The following is a 23,603-nucleotide window of genomic DNA, read 5'->3' on the forward strand; positions in this document are numbered from 1 at the left end:
AATGTATTGTTAGTCCAATAAAAAAAGGTATCATATTATTTTCTTTTCTATGTTTTATTTTATTTCAACCACATCACTCTACTCAAACCCCAACTGTCTGTGCCATCCCCAGAAGAGGTTTGGGAAGCCCTGAACTGGTTCTGCAGTAAAGAAATATCCATGGATGACAAGACTGAGTCATGGTTATTACAGGCTGAAATTCACCATCCATAGTCCACCAAGTGGTTACTCTTCCAAAGGGGTAGAGTTGCAGATTAAATGGTCATAGAAAGAGAGAGAAAGGTTCTTCCAACCTTAAGGGTGAATCTACAGGGGGCAGGTCTGGGGGCAGAGAATGGCATGCTCTGCGCCAATCAGTTAGTGCATCTACATTGCTACATGCTGATTAGCACGTGCTTAATGCGAGCCCTTGCTGCCTACATAATGGCTGACGGTAGGGGCTCATGAGCTAACTGCCACACGCTAATGGGACAATTAGCACGTGGCCATTAATACTTAAAATAGGAAAATCAGCCACTTTCTACTACAGTTTGGCAAAAGGACCCCTACATCATTTTCATTTTGTGACCCCCCTCTCCAGTTTTCATTGTTTCAGGGACCGTGATGATCTCCAGCAATATAACTCTGGACGGCAGAGGGCGCTCTTTGCCTTGTTTATCTTATAATGCAGAGCTCGCCTTCTTTTTCAGGCACCAGATACTATTCAGCAACACTGTAGGAACAACTAGGTTAATTTGCCTTTAGATTGTACATCAGAGCAGGGTTGCATCTTATACAGCTTGCACTTTTATAATCCACAGTCCAGAGCAGTTTCTGGTTGATTTTCCTCCGTTTCAGTTGTGGCCATCTAATCTTTTTAAGAGATTAACTACAGTAGAAATAAGGGACACTCCAATATAGTGGACTTAAGTTTTTAGTTCCAGCTTAGAGCAGGGGCGTAGCCAGACCTTTCATTTTGGGTGAGCCCAGAGTGTGGATGGGTGGGCCTTCCAAAATCCCTCCCTCCTTTGCTCCCCCTTCTCTGAAACTACCCCCCATACCTCAGTACTTTTGACAGCAGCTATGTACATCCACTGCCTAGCCAGCCCCGCAGGCGGAACCCTCTCCTGAGTCCTACCAGGGAGGAAAGAGGAAGTGATGTCAGTGAGGGCAGGGAGTGGCAAAGAGGAGCTGCTGAGGAAAGTGCTGAGGTAGAACTGGGAAGGGGTGTGTTGTGGAGCTGCAGGCGGAAGGCAAAAGCCAGATCTGGGGGTGAAGGAGAGGGAGAGAGGAGAGTGAGGCAGCCATTGCTGAGCTATTTTGAAGGCCACACAGGGTGGACCTGAGCCAATAATGGGTGGGCCTATGCCCACCCAGGCCCACTCATAGCTATGCCACTGGCTCAGAGAAAAGGACATTCCACATATTTCAGTTTGGCTATTGTAGACTTCCAGTTATAAGATACCATTTTACACAGTCCCAAGCCTTCAATGAACCATGTATATAAGAGACTCAGGGGCCATTTTACTACACTGCTGTAAAAGGCACCCTGCACTAGCAGCAGGGGCCGTGTTTGTGTACGTGAAGGCACTTTTTACTGCAGTGGGTAAAAAGGCTGAAAAAAGAAATGACCATGAGGTAAGATTGCACTTACTGTGCGGCCATGCGGGGGAAGCACTCACTGCCACCCACTGAGGTGGCGGTAAGGGTTGCCGTGCTAACCTGGTGGTAGCCGCTGCCCAATTACCACCAATATTTTTCAAATATTTCCATTAGCGCCAGAAATGCCACACACTGGGGGGTGGAACTACTGCTGACACCCACGTTGGGCCGGTGGTAGTTCCGGATTGCCACATGGTAAGCCTGCGGTATGCTGTGTAATAGGGCACATGACTCGGTTATAGTGGACTTCCGGTTATAAGAGATCATTTACACAGTCCCAAGGCTTCATTGAACCATGTATATAAGAGGCTGACATGGAGATTGTGCTACAAGTGAACTGACCGACTGTCTTAAACAAAATCTCAATCTAATTTATTTTAACTGAAATGTTAAGTGTTGTTAAACTTCTTTGCATTTGTTGTTAACAATAAACCAGGCATGAATCAGTAGGTTGTGAGCTGTGATTGAGTAATCAAGTTCATTAATGCACAGTTTGGATATAAGGGATGATTTTTTTCAGTCCCATATAACAAAGCTAAAGGGGTAATTTCATAATACTGCATCTATGTGAAATGCTGGAGGCTATTTTATGGCTAGTTTATAAAGGTGGCAACACTTAGGTTACTTTATAAACTAGGGAAAAATATGCAGCTGATGGTGGTCAGTGTCCTTTTGGCCACTGCCAGCATTATGGGTCAGATACTCGATGCCAAGCTATGTCTGGGCACCAACATTGAATATGTTTGTGTGGGTTTGTGCAGCTGGCTATCCCGTGTCTGATTAAGTGTGACTTTCAGCACTTAACTGCCTATGTGAAACCAGTCAAAGATAGGCCTGGGTTTTAGGCAGTTTAATTTGTCCAGTAAGTGACTCCAACTCTCAGCAAAATAGCCCCACACAAGTGATTTAACTAAACCAAAAGATAAGTAAGAGGCTCTGCCCAGTTAAATTGCTACCTGTTCTGTGCATGCTTAATTTTATAAACTACACACCGACTTTGCAACTCTGTCTCAGGGCCAGCTTAACCATTGAACCAGGTGAGGCTCTGGCCCAGGGTGCCAGCAATTAAGGGTGCCCAAGTACACGGCCTCTGACCTCACCTGGTCTATAGGTTAAGCCTTTTCTTCCCCCCCCCCCCCTTCCAGGTCTCTCCCTTTTTCTCGTCCCCCCTCCCCATGAGTCTGACACTGCTCCATAACCTCTCTCCCCCCCTGCAATCCCGTAAAATTTACATCAATCAGCAGAGGTGGCAGCAACAGCTTGACAGACTGCCTTTGGCCAGCCCCTAGGTCTGCTCTCTGCCACATCCCAACCACAGGAAATAGCATCAGAGGAGGCAGGATGCAACAGAGGGCAGACCCAGGGGCTGGCTGAAGGAAGTCTGTTATGCTGCTAAACTTTATAGGACTGCAGGGAAGAGAGATAAGAGAGCAGTGCCAGACCCATGGGGAGGGGGGAAAGAGACTGGACTGGGAGTGGGGAGAGACGCCAAAACTATGGGGGGGAGAGAGAAGGAGGAGGGGCACACCAAAGCATCTTGGCTCAGGGTACCACTATCCCATGAGCCATCCCTGCTCTGCTCACATTTAGCCCCTTGGGAGTGCCTAGGTACAGATCACGTAAAGGTCGGTGCATCTTACAGCTTGCATCCTATTTGTGCGTTTACCTGCATACAATTCCATGTGTTATTTTTTTATATCTGTAAACCACGCTTTGCACACAAAGTGACCCCCTAACCCCCAGGTTCTATATAGCGCACCTAGAGATCTGCACTGAAATCCAAGCGTATTTTATACAACACACGCAACGTAATTGGCTTAACAAGCTAATCAGAGTTGATAACAGCTCTTAAACTATAATGAGCACTAATTGGCAATAATTAGAATGTACACGCACAACTCATTAAGCGCATACTGTAATGCAGTGCACCTATCTTCTAATGTGTGTAGGCAAAAAGAGGCATGGTTATAGGCGGAGAAAATGGCCATTGCTTGGGTGTTCCGAAATGTACATGCATCGTTATAGAATATGGCCCAGTGCACCTAAATCTACACGCCACATTTTCATTGGTGTAAATAGATACACAGTTTCAGGTGCTGAGATATCAACCAGTGGCCACGAGGACCTGGGCCCCCATAGATTTGGCCCTGGATGCCCCTGCCGATGACCCTCGCAACCCCCCTCCCGCTGCCAACCCTCCCCCGCCGCCGGCTACCTTTGCTGGCTGATCTGCAAGGCTTCGTTCTGTTTCTGTGAGGCTGATGTCCTGCACGTACAACGTACAGGACGTCAGACTCACAGAAACAGAACAAAAATCTTGCGCCAGAAGAAGAGGACCTCGGCTGGTGGGGGTTGGGGTCCCCCGCCAGCAAAGGTAGCTAACGGCGATGGCGGGTTGGCGGCAGGAGGGGGGGGTCGAGAGGGTCGTCAGCAGAGGGGGTCAAAGTTGGTGGTGGTGGCGGGGGGGGGGGGGCGGCGGCACCAGGGGGGGCTAAAATGTGCCCCCTCACCTTGGGCTCTGGACCCCCCTCCCGCTGAAGTCTGGCTACACCCCTTATATCAACTAAACGTATTCGCCATACTGCACCTAAATCTAGGTGCTACTTATAGAATACGCTTAGTTAGCACTGATTTCCATGCCGATTTTTTAGGAGCCATATATGGAATCTCCCCCTAAATATGGATTTTTGTAACATATACGTTGGATAAAGATGTAGTCATCATGAACAAATAAAGGTCAAACAAGTTGAAGGTGAGATCTTTTTATTATATCAATTCCATACGTTATTTGACTAGTTTTGAAGAACTCTGGATCCTTCATTTGCGCATTGGCCTAATAAGGTAGGGGGCATTCAAGTGTTTTCATCGATGCAGGCCACATGAATTTTCTTTTCTTTTTTTAAAAGTGAGCTACGCCATCAAAAATCCATGTGTGTGCAGGACAGGTGAATTTTAGCCTATCCTATATAATAAAACGCACCTCCAACGTTCTGAAGTCGAGAAAGTGAAGCCTTCAAGCTTTGAAGCATTCCTGCAACATTCCGGAACTACGGCTTCAGAACGTTGGAGGTGCGTTTTATTATATAGGATGTGCTCGGTGCTTTTCTGTAGCACATGGGGGGAATTTAATATATGCTGATTAAAGTGGAGGAGTGGCTGGAGGGGGGTAGGAGAGAGAGGAGAATCGCTGGGTGGCTGGAGGGGGAGCAGGGGACAGAGGAGACTCACTGGGTGGCTGGAGGGGGGCAGAGAAGAGAAGAGCATCGGTGGGTGGCTGGAGGGGGGCAAGGGAAAAAGTAGAATCGCTGGGTGGCTGGAGGGGGAGCAGGGGACAGAGGAGACTCACTGGGTGGCTGGAGGGGGGCAGAGAAGAGAAGAGCATCGGTGGGTGGCTGGAGGGGGGCAAGGGAAAAAGTAGAATCGCTGGGTGGCTGGAGGGGAGCAGGGGAGAGAGGAGAATCGCTGGGTGGCTGGAGGGGGGACAGAGGAGACACACTCGCACTCAGCAGTCTTACTCTCTCTGTCACACACTCGCACATCCACTCTCTCTCTCACACACCGTCAAACTCACACATACACACTCCGAGGAAAACCTTGCTAGCGCCCGTTTCATTTGTGTCAGAAATGGGCCTGTTTTACTAGTTATAACTTACAGTCATCAAAACTGTGAATCTCTGCTGAAATTGTGACTTAATATCCATCAAATAAGAGCAATACTTCAAACCCATTTGTGCTAGCTACTTAGGGGACCTTTTTACTAAGCTGTGCTAAAAGGTGGCCTGCGCTATGAACAGCACATGGATTTCCCTGCGTGCAGAGACTACTTTTACTGCAGCTGTAAAATGGCTGCGTTTCTATTTTTCCTATTAATGGCCAGGCGCTAATTTCCAATTAGCACATGAGACACCTATTTAAGTAGGTGGAAAGGGCTCATGCACTACGTTCAAACTGGTTGGTGTGCAACTACTCCCCGCCCCCTCCAAACACGCTCCCAGCGCCAAAAAATACAAAATATTTTTTTAGCACCGAGGAAGCGTGTGCACTTGCTTGAACTACTACCGGGCGCCTGAGCGAGCCCTGTGGTAATGCATTTTGGTACGTGGGAAGCACATCTTAGTAAAAGGATCCTGAAGTTATTTTATTTAATTAATTTTTTTCACTAAAGTGAACTCTATCTGCCCTGGGGCCTGAAAAAAATGAGCGCTGAGCACTATCCTATAAACTGAGATCCGAGTTAGATGTCATTTATAGAACAGCACTTAGTGCCAGGATCCGTGCCCCAATTTCGGGTGTGAGGAATTTCACCAACTGAAACCTGGTGTAAATTCTCACGCCTGAATGAGGCGCAGATCTCCCATTTTTAGTGAATGCCCCTGACTTGCTTTTGCCCCTGACTTGCTTTTGCCCCTCCCATGGCCACACCCCCTTCAGTTGCATGCTGAAAAATGTACACGTGCATCTTTATAGAATAGTGTCTAGCAAGATGCAGGCGTAAATTCAAATTGTTGCCAATTAGCGCCAATATTTGATTAGCACCCTGGCACTAATTGGCTTGTTATTCAATTATGTTTCAACGGTTTTTTATTCAGCATGTTGCACATTAACATACAGTTCAAGATTTGATTGTTTAAACAACATAACATGCTTATACGCATAATTCCTCAACTTCTGCTACGTTCCCCCCCCCATTCAAACCTGTGTTGTTATGAACATAGTGTTTATATCTTTGTTATTAAATGAACTTCTAATTAAAATATGGAATTTAAATGTTCTCTCTTGTTCATTACTTGCTTTTATCCTAACCTAATCTACTTCCCCCTTTCCATTACTTGAACTTTAACAGGTGTTATCAATGTCTGTTCCAATTACGTAGATCCAACACTGTAAGTAATATGTACATGCAAGCTTCCTATCTAAGACAGCAGTATCTTTGTGAAGAAAAATCATCATCAAAGTGTGTTTACTTCCACTAGATTACCCCCCACTATCCCTGCCCATGGCTTGTTATTCAATTAAATTGCAAGCACAAATTGGTCACCATTTATAGAATTTGGGGGTGAGTGTCCTGCTGTGATCATGAGAATGCAGCTCTGAAAAGCTAGACACAATGTAATATGCTAATTCCATAAAAAGCATCATTTGTTCATTGTCCTTTATCGTGCAATGCCATCAGGTGGCAACAGGTTTATGAGCCCTCCATCAATTGAAAATTTTAATGCTCTCACTATTGTAGCACATTCTGGAATGCACTCCCTGAAAGTCTTCATTCAACACAAGACTACTTCAGGAAGCAGGTGAAAGCTTGGCTCTTCAACCAGGCCTTTAACGCAGTGGCGTAGCCACAGGTGGGCCTGGGAGGGCCGGGGCCCACCCATTTAGGGCTCAGGCCCACCCAACAGTGTAGCGGTAGCTGGTGGGGATCCCAAGCTTGGCCACCTGAAGACTTCCCCTGATGGTAACAAAAGCGCTACTCTCCACGATACCGGCACCTGAGCATGCTCAGGTTTTAGCGCATGCCTGCTGCAGACTGCCAGGGTGGAAAGAAGCGTTTTCCCGTCAGTTGAGATATTATTTTGGTGGTGGTTGGGGGGGGGGGGAACACTTGGTGCCCACCCACTTCTTACCTAGGCCCACCCAAAATATATTGTCTGACTACGCCCCTGCTTTAACGGAAGAAGTAAAAGGCACCAGCTGCACATACTATATATAGCAGGACATGTTTATTCACGCCTAACCTAGCCAGGAAATGTTCAAGCACCTTTCTGATCTCATTTGCAACTTTCTTTCCATTAGTCCTTTATTTTCTAACTCCTGTTACTTTATCTTACCTATACGGTCCATCTTTGCTTACACCCTATGCTATTAAAATGTTTTATTGCATATTGCAGTGGTCCCCAAACCTGGTCCTGGAGGCACCCTCCCAGCCAGTCAGATTTTCAGGATACCCACAATGAATATTCATGAGAGAGATTTGCATGCACTGCTTCCACTGCATGCAAATCTCTCTCATGAATATTCTGAAAACCTGACTGGCTGGGGTGCCTCCAGGACCAGGTTTGAGAACTATTGGCGTATTGTGTTGACATTGTAATGTAGCATACTATGCCATACTTTGTATTGTTGTTTGAATATTTTTACTGCTGTAATTTTTTTTTACTTATTCTTGCTTTACACCGCCTTGAGTTAATTCCTTCAAAAAGGCAGTAAATAAATCCTAATTAATAAATAAATATTGTAGCACATCAAAAATATTCATGCAACCGCATCTGGGATGTCACAGCAGAAGATTTATTCATAGTTTTATCATCAACATCATAAGTGGACATGGACGGTGAAGGCTGAAAGGTCCCTTCTTCCAAGTGCTTACAATCTTAAAAACACAAATTCTGAAAAAATTACAGGGTTAAGTACAGGGAGATCCACGTGACTTACTGAAGGCCACAGAGCTAATGCAACAGAGGTAGGATTCAAACCCATAAAGTCTCTGGCTCAACTGCTCTGTGCTCAGACCAGGAGGTCCCACTTTCATCTCTGCTGATTTCCACTCCTGAACACTGCATCACAGTCACTGCACGGGGGTAGTGCTCATGTCAATGGATAAAGGACTAAACCCTAAGCAAAACCCCCTTCTCTAACCACTGCACCCTTCCCTTCCTTCTGTAGAGAATTTCATTTTCCTTCACACATTTGACACGGATCCTTTTCATTGAATGCCCATCAAAAGAGCCTGCAGTTAGGCCATGATTACAAAAAAATAATTTAATGCTAAGAAATAGTTTAAAAGCCCTATGTTAAATAAAATCAACATCCTAGCAGTGTCTGGCCCTCTCTCAGATTTCCAAAGGTACTGAGGTAGACCATGCTACCAGACAGTTTTCAAACTCTTTGTGGATTTAGCAGTCCGTAGGCTCTGCTGTCACTATCGTGGACTCCATTTAGCAAGGCAGACACCACGATCAACTCTTATCAGGAGTTTTGCTTTTGACTCTGTGCTATTTCTTATTCAGCCTTCTTTACTTTCCGTTTCCGGGTTCCCTCATTGAGGTCTTCCTTGGACTTGGGGGTAGGCTGCGGGGCAAGCTGAGAGGGGGCTGGGCCATGAGACCCAGTATGGACAGCGCCATGGTGGTTTTCCTCCTGCCTGTTGGCACCAAAGAGGATTGGGCAGACATAGGCTTCCAATGGAGCAAGCGGTGAGGCGTGAGAGTGTGTGGCTGTCAAGAAAACCTGCAATGATATTGGTGGGGGGGGGGGGGGGGGGAGGGAGAAGGAAGAAAATTAGAAGAAATGCTTAGTCACATATTCTCCAAGGCTACTGGACTTATCATCTAATGTAACAAGCAGGTTCTCCCAGAATAAAGGATTCATTTCCCCACAGAGTTATACACAGAGTTGAGAGGAAGGGTTAGGGATGCAAATTCATATAAATCGTACATATAGGCATTGATAGCTGATCGCTGTTCTGTTCTCTGATAGCCTTGCACTAGTTTATAATGTGATTCTAAAATGTGTGTAATGCTTTTACTGTTATTCTCATTTCTAAGGACCTTCACTGTTGTAGTTTCCTCTGAAAAGATATGTGAGCAAGGCATTGTGTGTAATGTAGTTCCCAGGCAATGCAACCACACTTGTGTATGAATAAGAACAGTTACCACTGGTTGTAAGGCTGCCCAGACCTCTTTTCTCTCTCAGCCAAGCCTGGCTCCTGTGTCTACCTGCTATCATTTCCTGTTCAGTCTTACTACCTCTGTCCTGAGAGGTCAGCCAGGTATGACCTTTCCCTCCAATCGACAGCCGTCCTTTTGGGCCACCCCTTGCTACCCGATGGCAGTCTCTGTCCCCATTGGTCTCTATCTGCTCCTCCCTGAGCCTGTGTGAGGCTCAACACCTCTTTGCCCTTTAGCCATGAGGCATTTCTCCATCTTGCTAGAGACATGGGGGATGTACCATCTCGCCCCAGACAGTTCTGTCCTGCTGAAACTCCCTGCAACGAACTTGGTTTTTTACCTTGAAAATATCTCCTCCCTAAAGAGATATCGCACATTCCAGTCACCCAGCTTTGAACGACTTCTACCTGTTCAACTATCTTTCTCCCCTGCAATAAAGCTACCTCTCCTCAGATCTCCACCTCCAACAGCTCTCAGATTAAGGAGTCTCTGTGCCCTGGAGCAGCACTTCTGTACATCTGTCTGTGAGTAAATTATCTGTGATCTATTCAAATAAGAGAGGCTTCAGAAAAATATTTGAGACTCCAGGTGTGACTGGTCTGCCAAGGTTATACAGATATGACTTTACAGTAATAAGTCTACAAGAGTCTTAACAATTGCTATGGGGTAGACTCTGTAAAGGATGCCCAAAAGTAGGTGCCCAAAAATTGAGCACTCATTACTAATTCTAGAACAGCAGTTATTCACTTACCTGTGCACATTTGGGAGCCCCCACTTACGCCAGATGAAAGGCTGGTTAAATACGGGCACTATATGTGGTAGATATGCAAGTAAATGTGCGCAGTAATCCTGGCCATGCCTCTCTTATGAGTCACATAAAAAAGGAAAATAAAGATCTGCCACAAAAAGTCAACAGACAAACAAAACAAAAGTGGAAGTCACCAAAGTGCAAATGTTCAAGACTGTAAACAAAAGTCAGTAGACTCAAATAATGTCCAGAATATTTTGCTGCAGTTAAGAAGGCATCTAATATTGTCCTTTTTCCAGTTGATGCCTCCCTTTTATTCACATGCACTATGGATACTGGACCTCTGAAGAAGGCCTGCGAGCTGAAACGTGGCTGTGTTGGGTCATATTCATCTATCTGCACTGAGGTTTTAATCAACTATGGGTGAATAAACCTTATGAAAATTATTTTGAGTCTACTGATTTGTTTACAGTCTTGAACGTTGGCACTTTGGTGACTTTCACATTGTTCTTGGTTGTCTCATGCTCCTCCCAGATTCACGCATCCTTTGTAGAAGCATGCCCTAGAATTAGCACACACAGTTTAGAGAATATCGACTAAGGGAAGTTGCAGGCGAAACTGTAGATTGATACTAATTACATCCAATTATTAAGTTAAATTGCTCACGCAACTGAACCTATTCCATAATATCACATGCAAATTTGGGTACCAAGCATAGAAACATAGAAACATGATGGGTCATATGGCAGATAAAGGCCATATGACCCATCCAGTCTGCCCATCCTCTAACCCCTAATTCTTCCTGTTCCTAAGTGATTCCACATGCTTATCCCATGCCTTTTTAAATTCTGGAACAGTCCTCGACTCCACCACCTCCACCGGGAGGCCATTCCACGCCTCCACCACCCTTTCTGTGAAATAATAGTATTCTTCCTTAGGTTACTCCTAAGCCAATTCCCTCTTAACTTTGTTCTATGCTCCCTCATTCCAGAGCTCTCCATTTGAAAAAGGCTCTCTTCCTGTACATAAATGCCCTTGAGATATTTAAACATTTCTATCATGTCTCCTCTCTCCCTCCTCTCTTCCAGCGTCTACATGTTGAGGTTCATAAGCCTGTCCCTATAATTTTTGCATTCAAGACTGCTTACTAATTTCATAGCCACCCTCTGGACCGACTCCATCCTGTTTATATCTTTCCGTAGGTGCGGTCTCCAGAACTGCACGTAGTACTCCAAATGAGGCCTCACCAGAGACTTATACAATGGCACTATTACCTCCTTTTTCCTGCTGGTCATGCCTCTCTTTATGCACCCAAGCATCCTTCTGGCTTTGGCCGTCGCTTTTTCTACCTGTTTGAAAGCTTTAAGGTCATCAGACACAATCACCCCTAAGTCCCACTCTTCCTTTGCACACTGAAGCACTACACCCCCTATACTGTACCGTTCCCTCGGAGTTTTGTGACCCAAGTGCATGACCCTGCATTTTTTGGGATTAAAACTTAGTTGCCAAATATCGGTCCATTCTTCTAGCTTCGCTAGGTCCTTCCTCATTAGGCTCACACACATACAGGGCTGGATTAAGTAAATGGCACTTAAAACTCAGCACTGAAAAAAATCGGCACAAAGCATGATTCTATAAAGGGTACATGCCCTTTATAGAATCACGCTAAGCGCAAATTCCCAGGCCTCACTTCAGGCACCAGACTTACACTTGCTGAAACCTGGTGTAAATTTATTTATAACATTTGTATCCCACATTTTCCCACCTATTTGCAGGCTCAGTGTGGCGTACATAGTTCCATAACGGTGATTACCAGTTCCGCAAAAAAAGAAATACATAGTTAAGGTAGAGGAGACAGAAATGGAGTAGGTATTCAGGAAGGAAAGTTCATCTTATAATAAAAATCGGGATAACTTAGCTTGAAACAATCATGAATATTAAACTTCAAAATTAGTATGAGCGATAGAAAATAAAGAATTAGATATTGTGAAAGTCTAGTGTACATCTTGTTAATTGACAATTAGGGTGCATTATTATGGTAAGTTTTCTTGAATAAATTGGTCTTCAATTGAATAAATTGGTCTCTGTGAATAAATGAGCCATCTCCCCTCGGCCTACCACAACTGACTGGAGACCACAGTGTGTGCCCCTTCTTTTCGAAGGAAGCAACGCAATCCCTGTGCTCCCCAGCACCCATCTGACCCTTCCAAGCTGACATTACGCTAGTGCTCCATCAGCTTTTTCCAAGGCTAAGAGCTGTCACCTGCTCCCAGTCACTTCAATCTAGGTGGTCATGTCTGACGCCATACCTGTCTCCAGTCAGACACAATCACCAACTGATTTTGTGCAAACTGAGAGCTGTGGAGCCAAACAAATCCGTAAGCCTAGGAGTGGCCCCCATGACCAGCAAAGCAGGGAGCACAGCCAGGGACTCAGGGGCCACCAAACAGCAACCTACTACTTGCTCGAGGTAGAGAAAAATACTGGAATCTTCCAGGGGGCACCACAGCTTATTACTGTGATGTCACTGGTAGAATTCAGTCTTCTCTCTACCGCCACCTGCTGGTAGGAAGGAATAACAACCCAGGTGTGTAGAACAGTTGAGCTGAGGCTGAGAAAATGACTTTGTGCTCTTCAGGACCAGCTGGTCCAGTCTGACTTTCCTCCCCAAGTGTATGCAGGGAAATGTAGTCCCTGTGCTTTTCTTAGGGAAATCAATATGGACAAAGTCAGAGGACATGGGACCAAGCTGGCAGCTCTATACTCAACATATTGAGAACTTACCTTGGAGGTTGCCATAAACATGGTGAAGAAGAATATAAGGCTAGCTTTGGAAATCGGAAGCCAGTGAGCTTGCTGCAGGGTGAAGAGAATGGCTCCATACAGACTGGCTTTGGTTGGGCTGCAAAAGAAAAACAGAATCGCTTAGGAGGGGATGCCAACAATGGAAAAAAATCTCCATGAAGAGCTAGTTCCATCCTGGTTTAGGAGTCTGGATCACCTTCAGCAGCAAACTGCCCCTTCAGGACTCAGATACTCTTCATTTACTTCAATTTTAACTGAGATGTTCTTTTCCATGTTCAAAAAAATGAGAGATCAAGGTTAAAAAAAAAAAAAAAAAAAAAGATGGGACACTTCCACCATAACGCAAAACAAATCTATTTCAAAATTTTCTGTGCAGGATATGTTCTGGATGGAATCCCAGGTGGAGTGGGAAGAACTAGTATTATGATATCAGCAAGATGTAATCTTAAACAATACAGTCAAACCTCCTTGGTACAGTACGTGGTGTGGGAAGGATCCTTGGTTGAGTGGGAGGAGCCAGCATTGTGATATTAAGAGGCTGTACGCAGCATTAAGGAGCAGTAAGACTTACAATAACTTTTTTATTAAACTGTTTCATGCATCAGTTATTGTCTGATTATAAATATATCAATAATTATCAGGGCTATCAAAACTGACTTTGGACCAGAACCTACCTCTGTACAGAAAGTGTCATCAGCTTACACAGTGTTGTACAAAATAAAGGAGAAACAGATAGACAAAGACCAGCCAGGGCCGGAATTAGGAGACTACAAACAGAGCAACTGCCATGGGTCCCTTACCTGTCCAAAGTAGAAAAAAGTATAGCCTGCTAGCTGGCTTTGGGGGCCCCTTCCAAATTTCTGGCTTGGGCCCTAGCATGTCTAACATTAGCCTTGGGACCAGCCGAAACAAAGAGGCTCAAGCATCTACACCTAAGAATCCAGGTAACAGGTTGAAGCAACAGGGAGTATGTCATGGTTATTTGGGTCTTGCTGACAGATTATGAAGCACCATTCAGTTAAAAGATATCCCACTTCCTGGGTACCATTAAAGATGAATACAGGTAAAAGAATAATGAAGTTCTACATTAACAGGGACTCAAAGGGCAATTTTAAAAATATTTTACCCAGGTAACTAACCTGCATTGTCTCCCCCTTTGCAAGTTAAAGTACTTCTACTGTTTCCAAAGGAAATAGGGTGAGGGTGGGGGCAGAAGACAATCAACAGAGATGTCATTCTCAAATCCTTGTGTGATTCATGATACTGATCCATACCTGTAGGCCCTGAATTTTCCAAGGGAAATTCTATGAGCAGTTTCCCTTTAAAAATCTGCTTGCAGGCTACACCATGACTCTGCAAGCCAGCCATGGGATTTAAAATTTACTCCCTTAAAAAAATAAAACTAGAAGAACTAGCAGCAACACAGGCACTCAGATAGCTGGGTCTGTCTGGCAGGCTGCCATCCCTACAATTAGAACACCTAGTAGAAACACTGGCAGGCAGTCAGGTCTGTCTGGCAGGCCACGTACTCCTTGTGTCAACTATATTGGTATAGGGCAGAAAGGCCACAGGGATCTAGAAAATGCTGAATCCAGATCTTCAGGTTGGTATTGGTGTCTGGATTATTGTGGAACCTTGTGGTTAAAGGGGAGGCCTGCTGGTTGTGAATTAAAAATGAGATCATGCATGCTCTGCTACCCAGGAGGAAGGAATACAATGAAGCAAGACAATGAAAGATGTCTCATGAGATATGGGGCTGGCAACTGGGAGACACCATTAACAGGGTGGATTAACCAAATTGGTCCTTTTCTGTTGTCATCTACTATAAACAGAGAGATATAAAATAGGAAAAAAGGACTCTATCCAGTAATAATTGGCTAAGAAAAGGTACCAAATTGGAGTTGGTGGTGGTTTCCAGCTTCTGCTCCAGCGCCATAAGAAGCAAAGTTCAAAATGTTCCAGGCAGGCAACCTGGAAAAAAATCACCACTGAGGCTACAAAAATATTAGTGAGTTTAATCCCAAGGCTTAAACACTCACTGTACAATCCCTGACAAGGGTATTCTCGCTTAAAGAGTAAAATGTGCTCTCCTGCACTGCTTACAAGCTCATGTGAAGGACTTCATTGGTTTCTGGCTTCCAGACGCCACGGAGTAGTTGTTCAAAGTTGGACATCAGGGCAATTCCGGAACCTGTGAAGAGGCCAAAAAGCACACATAATATTCTGACAAGATAGCCACACCCTCTGTATACTGTGCAATACACAGAACACAATACCTCAACCTACGATTTAAAAAAAATAATTTAAGAAGTTGTTACTAGTGCTAGTTCAGGGGGCAGTTATTAGCAAACTGGAAAAAGTAAATACAGGACTTCAGTAATAAAGTCCTGGATTAAAGTAATCACACAGACTTGAAGTACATGTGCTGCCTGCCATCTTTAGAGATTTGAAGAATCTTTAGAGATTTCTTGGTGAACACCTCTGTTGGAAAGAGAAAATCTAGTATATCACTCTGTCCAGAGATACAGTACTATGTAGGTCTTAGAAAGGGAGAAAGGATGTAGGGAAGGGCAAGGATTAATTTTAGGCTAAAGCAGTGGGAATGGGAGAGTGAAATGGGAGGGGTGAGAGAGATAAGGTCCTTGCTATGGTATTTTAACATCTCTTTTGGAATTGCTGGCTGTTTAAATGTTAAGAACTGAAATGGAAGAAAACAATTTGGAATATAATTATTTTGCATAACATCCTACTGCATCTTGGAAATAATTGTTTTCCATGTTAATTGTAACATTTACATTGTATGATATAAGAATTAGAATACGTGAAAATTTAAATATGTTATTTATTTTTATATACTCACTATAATGTTTACATAAGCATATTAAAATAAATAACATATTTAAAGAAATTCCCAAAGGGGAGAAAAAACAATTTCAACAGTCCACATTATGGATGTGTAGGAGCAAAAGGCACTATATATAGCACTACATGCCACTATAAAACAAAGTTACATAGAATTAATACATGTCACCTTCCTTCATTACCAACCTGATATTAAAATACAGACTTTGGCTAACTTCATCTTTCATTGCCAAGGTCTGTTGCTTGTTAGGCCTCAGACTTGCATGCAATCTGCAAGGTCATTGCAAAACATTACTAAGGCTGCTGGTGGATGAGGAGAATAACAACTACATTACACCACCACAAGGGGAATTCAAAAAGTCGCTGTTGTAGACTTTGAAGCTTGTTCTCACCCAAGAAAAGCACTTGTTTACTTGAACAATGACCTCAGAGTTAAAGTGCCCCTTCAATGTGGTGCAGTGGGACAATATTGTGACCCGTCAAGCCACAACATCTGAGACAAAGCCAGGAATGCACTTCATCAACCCAACTGCAGCCAGTAATTTCTGCATAAAGGAAGCTCATTTTGGAGGAAAAGGTTGGTTGCTTATGCTTCCATCGGATCTGAAGAGTTGTCCCAGCTCTGCCTGTTTGACTGAACTCACTGAGGAACACCCTGACACCTGCTGGACATCGTGTGACATCTCTGCCCAGGTTGTATAGCTGCTGGTGTTGCTGCTCTTGAGTTAGGATAAGGGGCTGAACTTGAAGCTTATTTTAGGGTTTTGTGTGCATTTGCTTTAGGCTGAATAAAGATACAACCATCTGTGTTATTATCCTTGTTTCTCTTTCACTGTTTTTGCGGCGATGTAAATAAATTAATGTCTAATTTTATAATATCCTTGGGTTATGTTATATTATGTTACACCTGTATTTATATTCCACCTATATCTATACAGTTCAAGGACAGATTACAAAAGTCAGATAGGCTAGACCAGTTGTCTAGGAGCTACAGTCAGCAGAAACAGAGAGAACTTACAATAAACACTTACTTGATACACCTGTCGAGCTTTAAATTATCCATTTGATAGACCTGCCTTATTGAATAGGAAAGCCTTTAGATGCTTTTTGAAGTAAAGATAGTGAGTACATGATCTCGGATATATTGGGAGTTGATTCCAAAAGTTGGCTAGCTGGTACTGAATAGGCAGAGTGAGATGCTTAACTGATTTTAAGTTCTTAAACATTGGAAATTTAAGTTGAAACAGGTTACGAGTATCATGTCTAGAAGAGGGGTCACGTAATAAACATGTTAAATTTAGCATATATTGGAATTTAGCATATAATGTAATTTCCCCATTCAGAATTTTAAAAGTAATAATGCCCAACTTGAACTGTATTCAATCAGTGACAAGAAGCCAATGGAGTCTGGAATAGTGTGGTTGAAGTGGTTCAAAACGGGGTAGTCCAAAGATCAATCTAACAGCGGAGTTTTGTACTAACTGTAAATGATGGATCAATGATTTTGAACAAACTGCTAATATTAGGTTACTGTAGTCCAATCTAGAAAGAATCATGGATTGGACTACAAGTGTGAAAGCCTCAAAACTAAAATATTTTCTAAAAATCCTCAATTTTCTCATTATTAGGAAAGAATGCTTAATAATCAATTGGGTATGAAACTGCATAGTCAATAGTCTACTTCTACTCCTAGAATTTTTGAATGAATATCCAAAGAAAATTGATCACCCTCCAAAACTAGGGATTTGACGTACCTTGAATCTGACTTGGGGCCCAGCCATAAGAACTTAGCCTTACTCTTGGTTTAGTTTAAGCCTGTGAAATGTGACCCAATTGTTTATTAAAGAGACACAAGTTCTGATAAGGGATAGCATATCGGACCAGAGTTGACAGACAGGTAAGATTATTGTAATGTCATCCGCGTAAAAAAAAAAAAAAGTGTTTCATCTTAGCTTGGTCAAGAATAACACCTAAGGACTGCAATAGTAAGCTGAAAAGCGAAGGAAAAAGAGGAGCCCTGGGGGACATCACTTAAAAGACTCCATCTTTCAGAAAAAAAACCATCTTTCCTGACAGTATAACACTGGTTTGTCAAAACAAACATTGAACCAAGATAGGACTTAACCCTGAATAACAAAATGATTCAGCGTGTGGATCATCAGTTCAAAATCCACCAAATCAAAAGCACTACTTAGATCAAATTGAATTAACAATTGCACATTGTCCTTTGCAAAGTAATTCCTTAGCATATGCTATCAAGGTTGACACAACAGTTTCGGTACTGTAGTTTTTCCTGAAACCTGATTGAGTGCAGAATGTCAAATTTTTGGAGATAACAGTCTAATTGCTCAGTCACATAACCCTCCATGATCTTAGCAAATAGAGGAGTGGATGTGATAGAAATGTAGTTACTCGTATCAGATGCACTCAGTTTTGGATTCTAACATAGTTGTGAGACAATGTTGCATCCAGCAAAAAGACATTTCTCATAAATTAAGTGAAAATTGATCCACTGTGTAATAGCCATAATTAAAGTTGAGGAAGCTGACTTGATTAAATATGGAGGGCATGTATCCGTGCAGCAAGAGGATTTAGCATACTTAGTATGCAAACATTTAGTATCTGAAAATTGTACCTTATCAAATTGCTGCCAGATTCTATCCACAGGAATCAAGGTGGAGGGATAGAACGGCAGAGTACAGTAAAAGTCAGATAGTTTGAGCTGGTTTCTAATTGTTTCAATCTTAGCTTGTAAATACAGGGCTAAATCAGAAGAGGATGGGGAAATAGAGTTTGAAGTATTAACTAATTGATTCACGTCTTGTCAACTGGTCTAGTAGAGAAAATAAATTTCCTAGTATCTGGTTTGTCATTTCCAACTATTTTAGAGTAATAATTTTTTATTTATTTGTTACATTTGTATCCCACATTTCCCACCTATTTCTAGGCTCAATGTGGCTTACATAGTACCGGAGAAGCCTTTGCAGGCTCCGGTGTGAACAAATACAAAGTGATGTTGTGGTAAGATCAAGTTCATGTGGTACAGCCACATTAGGGAATCAGAGAACGGAAGAGTTGTGTTATGTCCATTACGTGCTTTAGTTTGGTTGTGTTGCAGAGATTAGGCATTTAAGTTGAATTGGTAGGGTACGCCTTCTTAAACAGGTTGGTTTTTAGTGATTTCTGGAAGTTTAGGTGGTCGTACGTTGTTTTCAAGGCTTTTGGTAATGCGTTCCACAGTTGTGTGCTTATGTAGGAAAAACTAGATGCGTAAGTTGTTTTGTATTTAAGTCCTTTACAGCTTGGGTAGTGCAGATTTAGAAAAGATCACGTTCATTCAGATGTATTTACAATTGGTAAGTTGATCAAGTTTGTCATGTAACTCAGGGCTTCTCCGTAGATGATTTTGTGAACCATGGTGCAGATTTTGAAGGTGATGCGTTCTTTGATTGGGAGCCAGTGTAGTTTTTCATGGAGGGGTTTTGCGCTTTCAAATCACGTTTTACCAAATATAAGCCTAGCTGCCGTGTTTGAGTGGTCTGAAGTTTCTTTAAGGTTTGTTCTTTACATCCCGCATAAATTCCATTGCAGTAATCTAAGTGGCTTAGTACCATTGATTGTATCAGGTTGCAAAATGTTTCCCTTGGGAAGAATTATTTCACGCGTTTGAGTTTCCACATTGAGCGGAACATTTTCTTTGTTGTGGATGCCACTTGGCTCTCTAGTGTTAAGTTACGGTCCATTGTAATGCCGAGGATTTTCAAGCTGTCTGAGACAGGAAGGGTGTGATCTGGGGTGTTGATACTTGTGGGGATGTCCGCGCTGTGTTGGGATGAGAGGATGAGACTGAGTTTTTTCTTTCTTGAGTTTTAGTTGAAATGCATTTGCCCATGAATCCATGATGTTCAGGCCGAGCTTGATTTCGTTGGTGATTTCTGTCAGTTTGGTTTTGTAAGGAATGTATATTGTGACATCATCTGCATACATGAAAGGGTTAAGGCCATGGTTGGATAATCTCTCCTTTTCTTAGTTAGTAAAGATTAATATTCATGGATCTTAGATCGCCAGGCACTTTTGTTTTCTGGAGTGGGAGAATATCTCCACAAACGTTCTAATCTCCTGCAGGATTGTTTCAGTAGCATAAGTTCCTGGTCAAACCATTTCTCTTAGTTTCTATGGACTTTCAGTCTGTTTTTAACTGGAGCCAGGTTATCAAGAGTTTTACTGAATATGGAATTCCAGGTCTCGAAGAAATGATCATCCAAAATTCCACTGAGTTAACCTTTTCTCTATAACAGGAGGAGTACTGAGAGTGAGATTGGGTACTTCTCTCTAAGCAGGGTAAAATCCAACAAAAAATGATCCGACCATGGAACAGGAATAGTAGCATTAAAGGACAAGAAAGAGCTTCCCTTAAGAGTGGTAGTAGATGCTAACAGGTCCAATTGGTGACCTTTATCATGAGAAAGAGTGTGAAACAGACATTGCAATCCTATTGCATCTAAAGAATCAAGAAACTTCATAATCCAAGGATCAGAGTCTGCTTCTAGATGAAGATTGAAATCTTTAAGTAGGAAAGTAGAGTCAGGTGGGACATAGCACAACATACAACACAGCGAGTCCTCCTAGGAGTTGTCCTTAATCTCACAAACCAATAGTTAGAGGGATGGAGAGCTTATTGAGTCTAAAAGCTTCACAATAAAAAATGATCTTATAGAATAACAAGACCTCCACACCTTCGGTTCACCCTAGATAAATGCATAAGTTTGCATCCTAAGGGGCATAATGATTGTAATCATGGTCTTCTTGCAGAGGAAACCACGTCTCTCTCAGAAATAGGAAACCAAACTGACTTCCTTCCACTAGATTTCCAAGGATTTCGGTCTTATTAGCAGCCGAACGGCAGTTTATATAACCACAAGGAATGGGAGTAAACTTCCTAAGAGTAGCCTGTGCAGAGAAGATACCAATCAGATTAGAATAATTTCTGCCTTTATGATCAGGGCTCGCTTTGAGAACTCTTAATTCAGGTCTATAGATAAAGGGAATGCAATTTACTTTCCAGACACTACACTGTCTAATACCAATGTCTGTGTCACATTTTTCTGTAATCTATACTAAGTGTCATGTTCCCAATTACACTCCAAAAAGAGTGTAATCTGTTTATGCCCCAGAGGGGGGAGGGGAAACCATAATTTTAAGGAAGCCTCAAGTTCTAAATACAATCTCAGCTCATATCCCCATCTGGCTGGTCACAAAAATGGAAATAAAGTTAAATATTAGAAACCTTTTGACACAAAAAATGTTTCTACTTGTAGTGGTTTCAAAGAGGAATACCTATTTCCCTGGTAGCTCACAAGACACTTACAATGGAAACGAAGAAAGAATGTGGCCCTTAAGGCATCACCTGTGGCTTAAGTTGTAAAACAGCTTTCCTCAGTACCTAAGCTTCTAAACCCTGTCTATAAATCCAGGGATGTATGTATGTGTGTGTGAGAGGGAGCTATTTGTTAAGGTAAACATTGAAAATCTAGGGAGGGTGGGGGGTGGGAGTGGCTGGCAATGGCTGTGATATTGGTTCCTTCCAGATTTTCACGGATCTCACCGTGATCTGCCATCGTGAGCCAAGAACCACCACCCACAAGAAAATCCCTGCATTCTGGGGGAGATTTAAAACCAGTGTCCCAAATTACAAATTACAAATTATCCTTTGGCCCAGGTAAAAACAACATTTTGGTTTTGTGCCTTGCATTCTCAAAAAAAAAAAAAAAATTCCAAACCTCAGATAAGCAGGACATATTTGAGTGTCTGGGAAGCCAAAATGACACTTCCAGGAAGATGCTCTGGCCAGCCAGACCTGTAGAAAGTATTTTATAAGAGAGCTGCACATACACAACAGCATTTTATCCATTCAAGTAGGGTCTTACAAAATTGCCCAAGTATAAATGTATAAAAGCAGGCACAGAGAAATCAGAGCACCTACTTTCATCCAATATACTTTTAGGCGTTTCTGTGGGCAGATAATAAGCCAAGTGGGGGTGAGGCAGCACTTAGGTACATACCCCTTCCCCCCCCCCCCCCCCCCCCCCCAATTTTTAAAACCAATTAACCAGCCAGGAATGGCTTCTGGCCAGTTAAACGGCACTTAACCGGCTATCAGGCAATATTCAGTGGAAGATAGCCGTCTATCTCCCGCTGAATATTGCCAGCTAGCTCTTAGTGGATAACCTGTTATATTGCCTGATATAACCGCTAATATTCAGTGCATTGCTAACTAAATTTTGTGGCCAAATTAGGTTGCCACAATAGCAGGAATATCTTTGACTGGTTTAAACTTAACCTGGCAGCGCTGAATATAGGCTTGGCCAGTTAATTTTAAATCATCAAATAAACACCCGGATATTCAATGCTGGTCACCGGAAACAGCCCAGCATTAACTACCCAGGCTGCCAGCCTACCGCGAGAGTTAGCCAGGCTCTTTCCCGCAGTATCAGGTCCATAGTTTCAAAAGTAAGCATATATGCACCATTTCGAGCTGCACCTGCCTGCCTTTGTGCAGCAGTAAACATATGCACCTACTTTCCCTGGGGTAATTTTATAAAACACATAGGCACGAGTGTTGCCTTTATACAACCTATCTTCCCTATCCCAATACAACATTTTGTACCTATCCCATACCAGATTTGGCAAATGCCTTCACGGTATTAGGTAAGCCACATTGAGCCTGCAAATATGTGGGAAAATGTGGGATACAAATGTAACAAATAATAATAATAATAATTTATCAAGTAGGACCAAAGAAGCAGGAAAGCAGCCGATCTGCAAGTGCCAAGGCAGCAGGAGAAGAGCAGACCAAAGCTAAAAGTAGTCCAAAAATAAAGGTTTAATGATAATGTTATAACACTTGAGGGGTTAAAAAACATGTGCCCGACATGGCCATGTTTCATCCTAGTTACAAAAAACAGAAGAAACCAGTCTTCGCAAGGAAATCAACAAGAAACAAAACAGCAAAGATGACCAACAAAAGCAAAAAACAAAAAATATAAAAATAAAAATAAAATATATATACATAAAAAAGGCCAAAATTTAAAATTAATCATAAAATATGTATTTAAAAGATGAATCCATCAAAATCAAAAAATTACATAAAAAAAGACGACACTTTGGATGTAAAAATGAAGAATCAACTTTATTAGCCAAACTGTAGCAGGGAGAAAGGGACTCGACACAGCTGTGTTTCGGCCGTACTGGCCTGCGTCAGGAGTCTTCTCTGCCGTCTGTTGATTATTAATTCTATCCAAATATAAAAAGAATATGTGTGTCTTACCAATAAACTGAAGCTATAGTGCTCAATTGTACTGGAAACAAAGTTGTTGAGCGGAGAAGATCAGAGCAGCGTCTCTGATCTATGCAATCAAACCAAACTAGTATTTTGATACTATTTTGACATATTCTTTTTATATTTGGATAGAATTAATAATCAACAGACGGCAGAGAAGACTCCTGACGCAGGCCAGTACGGCCGAAACACAGCTGTGTCGAGTCCCTTTCTCCCTGCTACAGTTTGGCTAATAAAGTTGATTCTTCATTTTTACATCCAAAGTGTCGTCTTTTTTATGTAATTTTTTGATTTTGATGGATTCATCTTTTAAATACATATTTCATGATTAATTTTAAATTTTGACGTTTTTTATATATATATATTTTATTTTCATTTTTATATTTTGTTTTTTGTTTTTTGCTTTTGTTGGTCATCTTTGCTGTTTTGTTTCTTGTTTCATCCTACCCAGTGCTGCATTAGGGGTCAAGTCAAGGAAAATTTTTAAAAATCTATATATTCTTTAAAAACTGTCAGACCTAAAAAGGATTAAATTATGGCA

General features: G+C 42.4%; 1 protein-coding gene across 1 annotated transcript in view; it reads right to left on the reverse strand.

The window, feature by feature from the left end:
• Positions 1–7,908: 7,908 nt before the first annotated feature.
• The window catches only part of TMEM38A (transmembrane protein 38A), a 43,636-nt gene continuing 27,941 nt past the window's right edge, over positions 7,909–23,603 (reverse strand). Inside the window, exons 4-6 of the mRNA XM_030219513.1 lie at positions 14,965–15,052; positions 12,841–12,958; positions 7,909–8,868 (exon numbers count right to left, since the gene is read on the reverse strand). Of these exons, the coding sequence (XP_030075373.1) occupies positions 8,641–8,868; positions 12,841–12,958; positions 14,965–15,052 (434 nt within the window). The 3' untranslated portion in view covers positions 7,909–8,640. The remainder of the gene's footprint in view (positions 8,869–12,840; positions 12,959–14,964; positions 15,053–23,603) is intronic.

Source organism: Microcaecilia unicolor, chromosome 11 (assembly GCF_901765095.1).
Source record: "Microcaecilia unicolor chromosome 11, aMicUni1.1, whole genome shotgun sequence".
NCBI classification, from domain to species: domain Eukaryota; kingdom Metazoa; phylum Chordata; class Amphibia; order Gymnophiona; family Siphonopidae; genus Microcaecilia; species Microcaecilia unicolor.